The 17,626-nt window shown below is 40.0% G+C and overlaps 1 protein-coding gene across 1 annotated transcript in view; it reads left to right on the forward strand.

The window, feature by feature from the left end:
- DTWD2 (DTW domain containing 2) overlaps positions 1–17,626 on the forward strand; it is a 152,524-nt gene that overhangs the window by 123,907 nt on the left and 10,991 nt on the right. Inside the window, exon 5 of the mRNA XM_025215898.1 lies at positions 15,957–16,085. Coding sequence (XP_025071683.1) covers positions 15,957–16,085 — 129 coding nt within the window. The remainder of the gene's footprint in view (positions 1–15,956; positions 16,086–17,626) is intronic.

Genomic DNA, 17,626 nt, shown 5'->3' on the forward strand with positions numbered 1-17,626 from the left:
CCCCACTGAAAGAGTCATCAAAGTCGTGGCAGGCGAGTTCTGGGGTCTCCCTTTATACCAGGCGGGCCAAACCTGGGCGATACCAACGAAGCCCAGGTGTGCAAAACATCGGGTCCGGGCGAAGGCGGCGCGCGAACTCCTGGTGGAACGGAGGCGGGTACAAAGACATTCTTCATCAGGTCTGCTTTCTGCCCTATCTGCTTCTGTGCTTCTTGTGCCCTCCCTGATCTACACTTCGTCAGGCCTGACAAAAAATGTCTTCTATTTGAAAGTTTGTCTGACTTTATCCCAACTATGTAGTTGGTCCAATAAAAGATATCACCCTAAGAAATCATGCATCATTTCTGGACTATCAAGGCTACAACAGCACTCTCATGCTACTGTTTAACAGGATGACCAATAGCTGGAGAAAACCATGAAATATTTTTGGAAGCAAAATTGTTATGAAGAGTTAGTTTTAAAATCAATCAAATTTCCTAAGGGACTTATACCAGGGGTCAGCAACATTTTGCAATGATAAATTGGAATGATCCAGGCCAAACATCCCCACTCCTGAAGCTACAGCTCTGTGGGTCAGATCTAGTCTGCAGGCCATTGGTGGCCAACCTCTGATCATATTTTAGGTAAAGTTGCAACTAAACTAAAGTTCAGATTTTTAAATTATGTTATCTTGGATTATTTACCGTAATACTATCTAAAATGAAGTCCCACTTTGAGGCACTTGATTTTTCTGTTCTTAATTCACCTTCTAGGTAAGATTAAGTTTGAATAGCATAACTTGTAGAATTAGTGAAGGTTAGTAATTTATCCTTATTCTTAACACCACTGGTCCTTTGTGCATTTATTGCCAAGGAGATGCTTGGTTTTGTTTCATTAGCTTGTTTTGCTCCTGCGTTTGCTTGTGTTTCTTCCGTTAGTGTGCATTACCCAAAATCATTTTTATAGTGTCTTCAATAATTCTGGAACAGAAAAAATGTCCTGTACATTTTGGTCCTGTTAGGTTCTATTAGAATGGAAATAAAAGTATTCAACATATCACATGATTTAGCTGTTAATATGAATAATGATGATAATGCTGCCATAGTGAGGGGAGCATTATAAGTAACTTGATAGAAGGATAGCTGGTAGTTGCTTTTAGAGGCAAAAGGAGCGTGGAGGGAGTCACCACGAGCTCTTTTATACTTGTAATGGAATCATGGCTAACCTACAGCACACATGCCACACATTGGCATGGGCAGCCCCTATCTGTGGCATGCAGCAGATCAGGAAGGGAACAAGCAGCATGGCAGCAGATAGGGCAGAAAGCAGAGCAGCAGAGCATAGGGAAGAAGGATATTGGAGTATCTCTTGGGAAAGGTACAGGGCAAATTTGTGGCACACCTACCAAAAGATTGGCCCCAGTGTTTATCTTAATCTGTACTTTAGGAAAGAATTGAGGCATACTGAGATAGCTGAGAGTCAGTGGCCTTTCTCATAATAAATACTGGATGTGGTAGTGAGCATTTTGAATGATAAGAAATTCATCTGATAATAAGCATTTTGAAGAATCAGATCTCTGTAACATGTTCCTAATTAGCCCAGAATATTAAAGGAGATTAAGGAGAACAAATTTCTCTTTAATTTTAGAACTACTGTTAAAACAAGTCACACTCCTGCTTGTGTAAATTGTTGGTCAATATAAGGTGTATTACAGGTTTAGTTTACACTGAATTTTTTGTTCTCATTTGGATTGCATAGATAGTGTCATGTAATTTTGTAATCCTTGGACACGCAGATATATTGAGAATGCTTGTGTAGCAGGATGTAAAAGTTATGTAGTATGCTAGTGTCTTTCTTTTCTTTTTCTTTTTTTCTTCTTCTTTGAAGGAAAGCGTCTCTGTAGATTTATGGTCAATTGTCCAGCTTTCAGTTAAGATTTATATTCACCAGATTAGGACAGTCAAATTGAAAAAGTACTAATAGTCTGAAGCAATGTCATAGTATTTAGAAGCATTAAAGGTCTGGGAACGTGGATTCTGCCCCCCACTGTCCATCAAATTATGAAATTTAGACTTTCTAAGAAGCGTCTGAATCAGATGATTTATGATTCTGGGTTTGTGAAGAATGTTTTGTAGTTGGACGTCTCTTCCTGTCTTGTTCTCAGATTGCTTCCCAGTGACAGCAAACAAATAATGTGCATATCTGTTTAGTATATTTTACAGATTACATCCTGCCATTTTTCTCCTCTTGAGCAAAACCTTATCTGGTGATCAATTCCATAGGTTTCCCTGGGACTACTTATGTTAATAATAATATTCCACATGGATGAAATATTGGAATCTGTGGCTTTGTTTTTATGATAAAAGAAAATATTCTTAAAGATATCAGAAAAATCAGTTGTGAATGTCTTCTCTTAAACATTGTTAATGTTATTCTAGCCACAGCAAAGTGAACTATAATGTCATAAGTACTGAAGATCTGGGGAGATTCTGGGTATAGTGCTTATACAGCCATATGAGAGAATTCAACACTAAGTGCAGTTAAAATGTAAGGAGACACAAGTTCAAGCAGTTTAGCAATTGTTAAGCACCTTGGTGCATTGCAAAGTTGGTTTCTTTCAGATGAGGGTTAACTCCTAACTTGTACTAACTTTTAATAGGTCGCTACAGTTCAATGATTTGCAACCATTGTAAGTGAGTAAGTGACAAGGCCCTGAGTCTCAGTTATCTGTGTAGGAAGTAGCCAGAAATGCAGCCCCTGTGCTTTGAGGCACATTGTCATTTGTCCAGAAGTGTTCCCCACTTCAGAGATGAAAAGGGCCAGGGAATAGGCAAAGCAGTGTCTCACTATTTGCATATGCTTGGTAATAGAAGTTACTGTATTTGCCTGGGGAGAGATTTTTAAGAGTTTCCACAGATTATTTTCACCACTGCACCTCGAAAGCAGACTACTTTCTGATGTTTTTTCTGGAGGTGGGGTGCAACTCCTGCATCACCCTGCAACTTGCAGCTGTGGCTGAATACCACCATCTGCCCTAAAAGAATATTTTGGCTAGGGAAGGAAAAGGGAGGCTCCAGAAGAGAGAGCTGTACCTTGATACTTGTAATTATCAGAAATTGTGCAGAAAAAGATAGAAAAGGGATGTGTAACATGTTCTTGTAAACAGAAATTGAACAAGTTATTTATCCACAAGTTTACCTCAAACTCTTACTGGTGCTTTGGGATTATAGAGGATGCAATTTACAGTAATACTTGTGTCAGCAATTGACATGTGGTTGAGTGCACAAAGGCAGCATGGATACATACATATGTGTAAAGAGAAAACATACAGAGGAGGGGAGACGCTTTCGTGACTATCCATTTGCGACAGTTGCATGGCAGTTATCCCCTGCAGGATTTGAAAATGGAGAGCTCTTAAGATGTCACTTTAAATTAAAGCCAGAACGTTTGAACGATCTAACTTATTTATGTTCCTGGTGTAAATTTCAGTAGAATGCTTTACTCAGGATATTTCTCTGTCACGAAGGTAACTAGTGGAATTTTATTTAGCTGCGAGGTTATGACATATTTACATTTCAGAAAATGAAAAGAAATAAAGTAGAAAACCTGTCATTTGTAGACTTGTAGACAGAAGATAAATGGGTAAACTAGATAGGCAGCCACGGAAAGGGAATATCTCACCTTCTGGGGTCACCTGTGCCCAGTAGCATACACAGAGCGCTCTCCCTTGAATAGAGTTGCAAGGATGTTGTATATATTCAAACTGGGAAAAGTCATTATGATTTCTTGGTTTTGGTATTTAATTCAAATAAAAATAAAATGTATTAATTATAATAATCAGCACTCCAAGTTAAAAGGTTGGCCATGAGTTGTTTTCATTTTTGTATCCACAAAAATAGTCCACAAAAATTAAGGAAATGAGATGAAGAGATACTGGCTGCATTATGAGATGTGAGATGCTTACTGCGCAGAACCTTGTTCCTACTGCACAGTAGCGTTGTATGGCATGAACCATGATGCAACGCTACTGTGCTGCAGTAATGAACTACTGTGCAATCAGCATCACCAGGAAGCCATGCGGGGACGCTACTGCGCAGTAACACTGGTTACTGCACAGTCATTTAGTACTCGGGTCTGCTAGTACTAAATGACTGCACAGTAACAGCTGCGCAATCAGCATCTTGTGTAGATGTGGCCACTGTGTAGCAAACCTGGATTTATCTTTTTTAACATGATTTCCTTTTTTAAAAAAGTATAAAAAATGTGTTAGGTTGTTCACAGAACATATGATAACCACATGAACCCTCGAACCTACAATCTATCTATAGAGAAACTGAAACAAATGAGAATAAACTGCAAGGATCTGTACGCTGTAGGACAAGGGAACTCGCTAATAATCTAATCACACTGTATTCTTGGAGGTTGTGCTTTTGGATATAACAAGGTTTTTTGTTTTGAGGGTTAGATTTGTTTTGAACTGATGACAGAGGAATGAGGGAAGCAGGGAGTCTTATGGGAATAAAACAGTTCAGGTTAGACATTACCATCGAGTGGAAAAGGGGCAGTAGTTATAATAGCTTTCTCTTAAGCGCTCACTAGCTGCAGTAAATTGTCCGGTTTGACACAGACTTCAATAAAGTGGCTTAATTTCTGAAAACTTCCAGCAGTTGTTGGCCTATGGCTATATTAAGCCAGTATTTGTGCTTTCAGCTGTTCTCAGAAACTATATAGTAGTGTTTAGGTCCCTGTTTGGATGAAAGATCATCAAGGAAAACCTATGATGTTGAAAGACGTTGGTTGCAAGAGGTTGGTTTAGTGCCTTGAAAGGCCTGATCTGGAGTGGTGTAGAACACCCACTATTCAAGCCCTCAGAAAGTAGATCAATGTCCCAGCATAAGCTAAGAAGACACTGTTGCTAAAGGCAGCTTTCATTTAAACCAGTGTAACTCATGGGGAGTTCTTACTCTCAAGGCTTTGGAAGCCCTGGGCCTTGTTTATAGTCGTACATTGGAATTAAGCTCTCTGTTGAGTACAGCCATAGACTTCTGATAGTTCAAACATTAAGCTAGAAATTTACATGGAACACTTACATAAAAGCAGAAATGTAGAAAGTAGAAATAACTTCAGTGTCTTGGCCAAATTCCAATGGGTAATTGCTTTCTGCCTATCTAAGCTTCTCTTAGTTTGAATTGAATGAGGTAGTCTTCATTTCCTTTCTTAAACTCCTCCTTCAGTTTTGCTGAGTGCTGTTAAATGGCTGCTGTTTTTTTTCAAATGCAGAGATTGTTGTTAGTAACTGAAATGACTCCATTATATGCATATAGTTCACAATTTGCTTTGACAGTCTTTGGGATGAAAGGTGCAATATCTATAGAGCAAATTGCTGTATTGTTTTATCTTTGCTAATTTATGGGAGAACAGATATAAAATACAAGGACTTTTGTTTCAAAGTGTAGTAGAGAAGGGTATTCTCTCATACTTACTCAGCGAATTCTAGGTGTAGCATACAAGTCATACCAACAGAAAATTCTAGTTGTGTTGAGATAATGTGCAGAGGGTCAAATTCTTAGCGCAGAATTGAGCCTGCATAAAATGACTAGTTCCTGGCAAGATGTACACAGGGGAATGCGGAGAACCATTGATGACCAAAGCTACTGGATTATCTCTGCAGAGACTGTTTTATCCCCCTGGTTGAAGTAGCTTTACATACTTTGAATATAGCTTAACAGTTGGCCTGACGAACCAACTATTCACCTCTAGCCATACAAGCATGATATATTGGTCAAAATTTTGTCAACTCTTCTTTTGTCGAAAAATATAGATTTAATTTAAAGCCAGTGCTTGAATCTTTGTTCATAGGCTCATGGGCCTGCAAAGATTCTCATGGGTCATCTAATACAGGGCTGTCCATCTGGTAGCCCTTGGGCCACATGCAACCTGTGAAGGATTAACATACAGTCCGCCTGCTCCTCCCAGCTGCCAATCTGTCCGTTCTTCATGTAGGCCTGGCATGAAGCATCTCTAGGCTCTCCCTCCTCCATCTTCTGGTTTCTATCTCCATTTCTGGGGATGGAGTGGTGCAGCATGAGGGGGTCAGGTTGCCCATGCTCTGCACAAAGCACAGGAGGGGGAGCCAGGCTGCAGAGCCTGTATGCTCAGAAGAAGGAGCCAGGCTGCCCATGCTGCAGGTATGCTGCATGTGTAACGTGCACAGCTAGGAGGAGGGTAGGGGTGCTGCACATACATGCAGCCCAAGGGAGCCAGGCTGTCTGCATGGTGCATGTGGCTGGGAGAGGGCAGCTGCCCACATGGTGTTCAGGGAAGCCGGGCTGCATGGCCCATGCTGCATGTAGTTCCTGGGTGCCCATAAGTGGGACAGCCCTGATATAATACAGCCTTCCACACAATGTAGGTTTCGCTGTTTCTTAAACTATCACAAATTGGTATCTATCCAAGTTCTTAAAAGCCTCCACTGATGAAGATTCCACAACTCCTCTGGGAAGTTGTTTTTACAGTTACAAAATGTTGGTGTTTCCTGAGGTTTAATCTAAATCTCCTGTGTTTACTTTAAAATCACATGTCCTGCCCTTTATAGCAAGGGAGAACAATCTTACACCTTCTTTACTATAGCTTTTCAAATATGTGAAAGCTGCAGTCATGTTAGATCCAGAGCTTCCTGGATCCAAGCATACCAAGTTCCTTCAGTTATTCTTGATATGGTGTCTCAGTTTTTTAAACCATCTTCATTGCCTGGTCCTTTTCAGTTTTTCTACATCCTTTTTATAATTAAGTATCCAAAGCTTTCACAGTATTCCAGACAGTGCCAAATAGTGGCACTGTTTCACATTCAATACTTTTGTTCATGTAACCCAAAATTGCATTTCTTTTTTTCTTTTCTTTTCTTTTTTTCGTGACAGCATTCTCAGCACCGTTGAGAATGTGAACCTTGCTACTTCCCAGATATTTGGCAGTGGTACCAAACCAATTATTCCCCATTCTGGACTTATGCATTTGGTTTTCACTTCTTGTAGGTAGCACTTGTATTTGTTGAATTTCATTTTATTTTCAATAGTTCTGTTCTCCAATGTATCAAGATATCTTCTGAATTTTAATATTGTCCTCCAGGTTGTTTGTAGCCTCTCCCAGTTTTGTCATCTGCAAATTTGATCAGTATGTACTCTGTCCTTACCTCCAAGTTGTTAATTAAAATGATAAATAGCACTAGGCCCAAAAACCAAGCCTCATGGTGCCCTACTTGGGACTTCCTGTATCTGAATTTGATCTATTAATAGTTACTCTGTGCTTGTTTGTTATTCAGCCAACTGTGTGTTCACTTAATGGTAATTCTTTTTAGCTCACAATTTTTTGTTTATTTATGAGAACTATATGTGAAAAGGCTTAATGAAGTCCAAGTATTTCATTTGACTGCATTCCGTTTATTTACCAAACTAGTTATGCAGTCAAAAAAAGTGGGGAGGGGAGAGGCAGGGGAGTTTAAGTTGGTTTGGCATGACTTGATTTTAACAGATTTGTTTTATGTTGGCTGGAAGGGATCTACCCACACCTCCTTCCAGATTCAAGGATGGGGGAAGGAACACCTACCCGCCTGCCATTGCAGAATGCAAGATTGATTTTTGCAAATCCTATGTGGGGAAAGAGGGGGAGGCGTGATCTTCAAAAAATGATTGCTTGGAAAATGATAAATTCTTTTTATTTCAGTCTGGTTTATATCAGGGATTAGCCAACTATGGCCTGCAGGCCAGAGCCATCAAGTTCAGTCCATGGATGTGGGGCGTTGGCAGCATTGGGCAGTGGGAGGGTTCAACTGTGGGCATTCGTTCTGTTCTGCCATGGGTAGAGGTGCCGCCTGTGGGGACTATTCTCTGTTCTGTTGCAGGGCGTGTCATTCTGGCCCACAGCTGGAAAAGGTTGCTGACTGCTGGATTATATTATTTGCCATTTCACTTTATCTCAAAGCCTTGTGTGCTCTTTCGTTGTTTCTTACTGGTTCAGTTTAGCCACTTGGTTCAGTGCTGTAAGTCTAGTTTTGTGGCTGAGAGGTTTTGTTGCTTTCATCTGGTGTTTATCAGCTGCCCTAAAGTAGAACAGATTATGTCTCTGAAAGAAACAAGCAGCAACAGCTTCTAGAGAGGGCTTTCACACCATAGCATGGCAGCCAATAATTTTTCCTTTGATTCCCATACCTGTTCATGGCATCTGATGAATTAGACTGTCATCTATGAAAACTGACGTCTTTTTGAATGAGTCAGGCAGTGCACAATGGTGGCTTAAGGCATGTCCCTTGTTTTGTTCACTTGCCTCACTCTAGTTCTAAGGGAGTTTCTGGATTATGCTGCAGAAGGCCAGGAAGATCTGCAATTATTCCAGCCCATCCTGCACCATGTGCCACAAACAGAGAAAGCTGCAGGGCTTCAAACCCCCCACTACTACAACTGGAAACAGAAGAAATGACTCGATGGAACTGCATCTTTTACATGCTGTAATGGCTGTATGACAGAGAAATACAGGGCTTGTGGGCCACCAGAGTACCTTGAGACACCAGCTCCAAATTATGCCTGCCCAATGGCTGCTCATAGAGAAGCTAATCAACATCCCACACAGCTTTGAAATCATAAACCTGATCAGCAAAGGTGAAGCAGAGATCAGCCAAACAATTACCTTGTTGTATACGGTGGAGAGAGAACTGAGGACCATGCAGGCCCACTTCTAGGAATGACATGACATTACTGGAGATTCTTGGGAAACCAAATTACCAGGTAGCCAGGAGCACAGCTGGGCTGGCAGCGTATCTAGAGGTCCAGCTCAGAAGCACTAGAGTTTTGTTCCTATCAGCAGCGAACAGCTAGGAAAGAAGAATTGAGCTGAAAAGGCAAATGACGGACATGGCGACTGAGATCATTGCCTTGGGATATTCCAGGCAGCAGTCAACATTGGGAAAACCAACCTGGTAGCAGGAGGGCAATAACTTGGACTTGCTGAGGGAGAGAGCTAAAGACTTAGGGATAGGAGAGAGCACTGTAGACTAGTCATTTTTGCTTTTTCCCACTTTGAGGAAGATAGATGGAACCTGCTATTGCTGCACTGGATATACTGGATGGACATATTTCAAGATGGGATGCCAGTACAGTATCCCCTTTGCTATTGGCAGGCAAAAGAGGATCTCTTGCCAGCAGCATTGTATTGGCTGCCTGTTACCTGGAACCATCATCAGGCATGTATTCAAAGCATCTCTTTAGTGAAGCTCAGAGCGTTGTCTCCAAAAGGCACGTGTGTCTTTTGACAGAGAATTTGAAGAGGCTATCCTCCAGAATGAATAGACACTGACTTTCTAAAGAACACATCTTGAATGAACATCAGTGGCAAGCTCTGGAGGACCCCTGAGGCTGTGGCTGATTAGGGAGTGGAGGACATATCTGAGGGGATTTTTGTTCCACTGAGAGGAGGAGACTTTTGAAGCAGTTGATTAAAAAAAAAGTCAATAGTCCACATTTAATTAATTCCATTTAATGTAGAAAGAGCAAATCATTTGGCTCTTTGATTGCTTTTTTTCGCCTTTACTGTTCATTGAGCATACAGCTGCTGCGAGAGAGAAGAAAGGTAAGTTTGGAGGAAACACGCCTGTGCTTCCTCCCTCTTCTACCTTAAACTGTTTATTTCTCAATACTGTGGAATACCAAGCATTTTTGCATTACATTTGGTTTACTCACAGTGCTTATGTTGTTGTCTGTGCTGTGCTTTATTTGCTGGAATTTGGAAAATGTAACTTCGGAAGAATTGTGTGAGGAGATGCAATTTACTTCCATTTAATTTTTTGCGTGGGGTATTTTTCCACAAATAATCAGCAGCACCAGATTTGGCACCAGATTTTCTTTCTTTATTCCTAGCTCAAAACTCAGTAATGATAGTTGTGGGTTGCATTTTGCGTGTAGTTTCCTGGGAAACAAGTTTTGGTTTATTTTAGTAATTACTGACTTATGAATAGTTTCCTTATGAAGTTAAGCAGCAGAGTGATTAATGATCAAGGACCTCTCCACAAAACAGCAAGAGCGGGCAGAGATGTCAACGAAGTAGAGACGTTTGTCTTATGATGATAGGAACTATTTCCCATAAGACTGTCATCTTCATATTGAGGGACTGCCACCACCAGTGGTAGGAACCTAAGACAAGGCTAGCCAGGGACCCAAGGTCTGACATTGAACAGACACTTACCAGGATCTTTTATGGTTCACATGGAGGAAGGGATGTGGTAATGCCAGGGCAGTTTCATGCCAGGGTGTGTCCTAATGTCCTAATTCAGGGGGTGGGTCAGCCTACAAACTCATTGGGGGGGGGCAGCAGGAAATAGGGGATACTCTGTTTACCAGGGCACCCCTTGGGGTTACTAGAAACAATGGCCATAAACTGAAGGAGAGTAGATTGGACATCAGAAAGAAATTCTTTACAGTGAGGGTTACCAAAATACGGAATTGGCTTCCAAGGGAGGTGGCGCGTTCCCCTATCTTGGAGGTGTTCAAAAGGAGATTAGACAAGCACCTGGCTAGGGTTACTTGATCCCAGCCAGGGGGTCGGACTTGATGATCAGCTCTTTCCTGCCCGAAGTAGGGGGTTGGACTTGATGAACTAATAGGTCTTTTCCAACCCTTGACCCTAGAAATCTATTAAATCTATGAACTTTATAATGCTGATGGCATGATTATCCAGGTATGCTAGCTCCCTGGCACTTGTTCTTCACGGAGTCCTTCCTCTCTTCAAATGGCTCTTTGAAAGTGCTCTTGTGCTTCCACCATCCCAGCTTCCACTTCTTCCATCTTGCCCCACTCCCCTCCCCAAATGGAAGCAGCTTAGTTGCTTCCTGTCTTGGGCTTCAAGGTGCAGACAAGCCAGCTTCACTCTTCTAGACTAGGGCCTAGGCAAGGTGTTCAGGGGAACTGGACTCTGGCTACCTGAGACTTACTTTCAGAGGGGCTGGCAGGTAGGGACATTAGCTGCTCTGCTGTCATTGTGAAATGATCTAAAATGTGGAGCGGTGCCTGAAACTGAGAGATTTGTCTTTCCTCCTCCACCTCTACTAGCACCAGAATCAGCACCTTTCCCAAATCCTTCTCTGCCTTAACTTATTTCTACTTTTTTGGGTTTTTTTCATTCTCAGGGGGAAAGTACTTAATTGTCTGTGTTTATGGAAGAGAGAATACTGTCTCTCAGGCACAAACTCCCTCTACTCTCCCTTGCCTTCAGTGACAGGAAAAAACGTGGTAGTAAAAATGGCCTCCCTTTAACTTTCTCTCCTAAGTTAGAAAGGGGTTTAAAAAACATCACTAGTAGTGCTGAAATATTTTGATCATTCAGAGTAACCTTTTTGGCTTTTCCAATTCACTGAAAAACTTGCAAATTCAGGTTTTGGTCCAAGTAGAGGAGAAGCTTTTTTTAAACACTAAGTCTGTTGTTCAACCATCTCTAGTACATGCCCGTTTTAGTTGACCTTTGAAACACTGGATTTGCTGCTGCAGACAATGGGACTGGATTCTCCCTAGAATATGCAGTTAATTTTAATGTCAGCCTTTGCTTCAGTCTAAATCTAGCTGTCATAGTATAGCATTCTTATTTAGTATATGATAATGAGCTACTGGTATAGTGTAATAGCAAGCATAATCTGTTAATGAGCCATTAGGCAGGAACACTTTGTGAAGACAGATGAAGTACCAAAAGAGAGTCTGACTTGCAGAATCTGATTTTGCAGACATGAAATCAGCTTTTTTGGATAATCAGTAACTAAACATAAAATATAACTTTTAGAATAACTGCAACATTGTAATGTGCATGTATTAATTAAAGGATCAGTCATATGTTATGTAGTACATTTGCAGAAATGTGCTGAATAGCAGCAGAAAAAGATGAGCTTTAAGTAAAGATAATACTGAGTTTGCAGAAAGTAATTTTAAGCATTCCCCTCTGCCTATTTCTCTCAGTGTGGATGCATAAGGATATGAAGGAAATATTTGAGGGCTACATTTCTGTCTCTCTCTAGATGTCTATTACTTCATTGTCTAATGTTCCATTAATATGTTTTAATTATAACTTGTTTTAAATATACAAAAATGGTACAGTAGTCAACCACAGGAATAACACAAATGTCACAGACCTGTCAGCAGCTGACCTCCAGAGCCCCATGGTTTTCCCCACTGTGTTGCCACTTACCCCAGGGAACAGACTGAGGTTGTCCTGAGATAGCTCTGTGCCCCGGCAAGCCTTGGGTCCCCTGGACCTTGTAGGTAGATCCCCCCCGCTTCTCCCAACACACGCTTGGGGGGGATTAGGAAGAAATTTTAAGGTTGGTAGAGAGCTTGTCCAGAGTATCTCTTGCCCAGAAATCATTCTGTCCAAAGGCAATCAGTAAGAAAACAAGCAGCCAAAGGATTTATTATAGAGAACGGTTTCTGGCTTCTCTAGCCAGGATTCCTTCTCTAATGTTCCTTTGGCCTGATGGGCCATTCCTCTCATGCCTTTGCTATAGAGTAGCAGATTTCCCCATTACAGGTAGACAATGTCTTGGGATTCTGAACCCAAATAATTTCTCCTTCTGCGTTGTGTCTGGGAGGGGAAATTGTCTTTAAGTATGCATGCATGAGTCCCCTGGCTGAACCATATCCAAAATTATAAAGACATACATAAACAGCATAACAGAATCTGTACAGGGATAACAGTAACATAAAATGTTACAACATTGGCTTTCCAACAAGACCACACATGCAATATCAGCAGAGCAAAATACCAGAAAACATTTGTGACATGCTGCAACCCTCCAAAACTTAAAAGGATTCATGACCATGTGTTTCTCCTCTTGGTACTGCTAAGCCCTCATTGCTAGAGGCTTAATGACACTTTAGAAGAGCTCATGGTCCAACCTCTGAAATGTTTCCGCTTACACCAAAATGCATGTACTTGAAGAAATATTCCTGGGGGAAACCAACTTGATTCTTCTTCAAAAGCTTGAGAAACATCGGACTGGTAGGGGTCTCCTGGTTTGTCGAGTTCAGTCCCGTGCATTCATAAACAGTTTTAAACCAAATGAATCCTCATAATTGCCACTTCAAACCCTCCCAGACAATTTAAGGCACAATACATACACTGTAACACCATAAAACCTGCCGCTGGTAAGAGCAGGGGAGATGAGGGTACTGCTAAAGTCCTGCTTTATTTCTTCCCTTCCTTCCCACAACTTAGTATTTAGTGGTAGCTCAAAATATGTTGCACATCTTTTTGTTTGCTCTTGCATGGATAATCTTGCGTTCTTCTTGCTCCTGAAAGCCATAGCACTAATGAGAGCATTGAGGCCATGAACACCCTGGTGTTTTACATTTTTCCAAAACCTTGATAAGTGAGGACCTGGGAGTATTTTGGTAAAGAGTGACAGGGTATGGTGATGGATGGTATACCAAAACTGGGAGGGTAAGAGAAGGGAATGGGGAGAATGAGAAAGAGGTAAAAAGAAGGTGAAGGATAAAGAAGTTAAAACTGGAAGGGTATACAGGTATATGAGTGGGGCTAGGTTTTCTTGAAGAGAGATTTGAATCTGTCAGATTAGATAAAGGTGACAGAGAAGTGGTTTCTTTAAACGGACCTTTGGAGGTAAGATCCAAACACATAGAAACTGGCTTGCCCATTCCTAATAATGTATTAGGTTTTATTCTACAAAGGAAATGAGTGCTCTGTTTTGCAAAGGATTGGGAAATTTAACAGATTTATGTTAAACAATGGAACTGAGACTACAATACACAATAACTCATAATAAAAAAAATAGGTATTTTAAAGCATATGGAGATAATGGAAATTATAAGAATAAATGGGTAATACCTGATTCCTCACACAGAAACGAATACTATGATACCTATCATTCTTCAACAGCTGTTTATAAAAGTAATAAAAGCTTTTGGAGCTGATAAAGCAGACAGTCTAATGGTTGAATGACATTTATCTTTCTTAGAAAATGTTTAATTTGAGAGATAACATAAAGTGGTTATCTCTTTAGGCAGTCAATAAATCAGTTTCAAACATGCTTTAAGTTAGTAAATCAGTTTCCAACAAAAGTGGCCTAATAAATTATATACATTAATTTAGTTTAATATTTTTCCTCTAAAACATCACAAATAATACTTCAACAACATAAATTTAGTTTTAGTGGCTGGCTTCAATGTACTTCCAAATGGAATCATACTTTTATGCATTTGTGTAATATAATGAAAAAGCATGTGTAATTTTGTATGGAATGTAAACTAGGATTTGGACTTTTCCAATAGTATATTCATTTTATTATTTTAGAAGAAAATTTGTGCAATTGACTTGCATATTTGCACATTTCTTTTTTTCTACAAAAGAAAAAGAACAAGTACTGTAATTTAAAATCATATTTCAAACATATTCCCAGATAATCAGTTGCATTAAGCCTTTCTGGCTGTTGTAAAGCCAGTTACTTTTATTCAGCTTCTCTTGGGGTCAGGTCCCTATATTCTAAAGTGTATAAATTTACTTGGAATGAGGACCTGAAAGAACTTAAATATTTATGCAAGATAAACCATGATGTTGATGAGGATAATGTTTATTTTTATATTAGAAAAAAACAACAATAATAGAAAACATCCGAATGTCTTAATTTTCAAAAATAATTATTGATTTTTGCTTACCTGAACACTTTTTGAAAAATTTCAGCTAGATTAAAGTAGCATATTGAAAATCAGGTTTGAATGCATTAAAACATCTGATTTAAATGACCTGTATCCAGAATTGTTGCTCATTTGCAGTGCTTTTCTTTGCATGCTATTCCCTTTCCAAGGTTTGCAGTCTGTCCCTAGATTTTTAGTTCTTCAAGGCAAGATCTCTGCTTTCATGCCTGCCCATAAAGTTCCAGCCATGTTCTTGACAATGCACGTACAAGATACTAACATAAGCAATTTGCTGTGGTGGGATCCTTTTTATAAAACCTGTTAATGGTGGTGGTGATTTGTTTGTTTTTTAATTTTTTATTTTAAAAAGCTTTTAAAATATCTTTACATGAATGTATGCCATGAATCTGTGTGGCTGTGTAGGTGCCGTCTTCTGACTGAATGTCCCATCCAAAATACTCATTTTGAGTTTTAACAGTAGGTATTATGCTGCTGAAGATTTGCAGTAGCTAAAAGAAGAGTTCAGCCATATAGGTAACCAAAAGGGCTTGGGTCTGACTTTGACTCCAGATAGTTAAATCCCAAAAATCAAGAGTGCCAGGGTCTGCCCATGCATATCTAGTCAGAGGACCTGGCTCCTTCAAGTATGAACAAAATGCAGAGAGAATCAAAGAGGTGCGCCTATCACAAAACCTTCAGTAGGCCAGTGTACAACATTTTTTTTGCCAAATCACGATGGTGTCTTCTACCTCAGTCAGGCTTAGCAGAGGTATTCAAGCTGACGTCCCTTGAGCAAGACAGCAGAACATTTTCATCGAAAGGTCTAGAGTTTTGGAACATTTGCCCCAAGCTGTTCTACCAGAACTCAGGTTTTCAGGTTCAGTTCAAATCCTACTCAGTTCTTTACTAACTTGGTGAATTAACTAAGTCACTTGTGTAAGAGCCAGTTCCTTTTCTAGCTGATTCATGTGCAGATTCCAGTTTTGTCTCATTGTTACTTTGTCCACCCTGTCTTTTCATATCTCCCACTGGTCTTTTGTGTGTTACTTAGATTGTATGTTCTTTGGGGAGGGGAGTGATATCTTGTTCTCTTTACAACGCCAAACACATTGGGTTACTTGTTTATGGCTGTGACTTGTAGATGTCTGAGTAGGGCAAAAGGAATAGTACAGAACAAATGGTTTCTTAGGTATGGGATAGTAGAAAGGTAAAGCGAACGATTATCCAGGGGCTGGATAGGGGAGGGGACTGCTGCATTGTAATAACTGGTTTCCCCATGTTGGATATTTTTTTTTTCAGGTTCAATTGGAAACAAACATTTCAAGTCAATATGTAATTCGTACCCAGCCGACAAACAGATGTCTTTCTACACTTGAATGTGCAGCTACTGCCCTTGCCATCATGGAAAAAAATGATGCTATTCAGGAGGTATGTAGGTAATTAATTTTAACAAAACCAGCTATTAAGCGGAACAATAGGGGGAAGGTTAAGTATGTTAGATAATAGTACCATATTTATTGACTGAGATCCAGAACCTAGGGACTTAGCTCAGTTCTTTCACATATACCTGAATAAGATCATGAGATCCTGCTATTTCACCTCAGGGACTTGAAGGCAGTAAACAGCTGTGTACTGAAATAATGTTCTGTTCCTTCTTTACAGACTGTACCTAGAGCCTACTAACAGAAAACTTTTTTTTCAGGCACTTGTTAACTCTCTAATTTTATCAAAATCCATTATAGGGATCACTTACAGAATTCCCAAAGGCTCCATTCTCTCCATTCTCTCCTTCATAATATTCAATATCTTTGTCAAACTGCTGAGGGAGCTTATAAGACACCACAGTTTTAAGTGCTAGCAGTTTGCCCGTGGCATTACATTATTTTCTAGTCATGTCAATAGTTGAATTAGATTAGCTCTTTCATGATAAGAAGTTGGCTAAGATAAATTTGGACGTGATTTTGGATGGTAGCAACAAGGAGAAGGGACGCAATCCAAAATATTAGTGTCATAACATTTCCCTCAGTACAGGGTGTCTGCCCTAGCATCATCAAAGTTGAATGAAATCAGAATGTCTTTCTGAATGTTTCTTCTAACTTTTCTTGTATATGTAGAGTACCAGACTGATGGAATACATGCTTAATTATCAGAACAGCTATATCCCAGCCTCTTCTCTTTACATGCTCATTCCTTTAGCATCCTTCTCAGTCACTATCTCCCACTTCCCTATTCACTCCCACTTCTGTTCTGCCATGGGCCACATACAGGCATTACATTTGTGCTTTGAGAAAAGCCTGTTTTCCAGCACACAGACAGAGTATACAGCTGTTCAAGGTGTTTCTTGCAGAAGAAAAAGGGTATTTTCTGCAAGGAAGTTCTACCTCTTCAAACCAGGTACATCTCTCCCCTCCCACATTATCTTGAATAGCTGTACAATACATTCTTAGTGGTAGAAATGAGTCCATGGCCAAGGTCTGCAACCTTCAGATTCCTGTCATATCATGTTATTTGAGTTCCCTCTTCCTGAATTGCAAACCACTCTCTCCCTCCTCAATCAGTTTCACTTGTTTCTAGCAATTCTTGCTCTCCTCACTCACAGTGTCTTTATTATGTCACGCTCCAGTTCCTACCTCTTTTCAAAATTCCCCTTTGTTGGCACTCATACCATCCCTGTCTGTCATACAGTCCTTCTGTTTTTCCTTCTAAATGAGATGATAAGAGTAAATCTAAATGTAACTGTTTGTCCGTCCATCCACTAACCCTCACTTGGATTTATTTCCATTTGTAATGGTTTCATATACCTCTGTGGTGAGTATTTCTGAGTCAGTAATGGAATTCAAGCTATGAAATTAGTAGAAAATACATTGTTTTGTAAATATGCTGTAGCAAATAGAATATGTGTATATGCTGGAAATGTATGCACTTTTACAACCATATCTGATGTTTTTCTGAGTTCACTTGGCATTCCT

The sequence above is a fragment of the Alligator sinensis genome, unplaced genomic scaffold (genome assembly GCF_000455745.1).
Source record: "Alligator sinensis unplaced genomic scaffold, ASM45574v1 scaffold418_2, whole genome shotgun sequence".
Taxonomy (NCBI): Eukaryota; Metazoa; Chordata; order Crocodylia; family Alligatoridae; genus Alligator; species Alligator sinensis.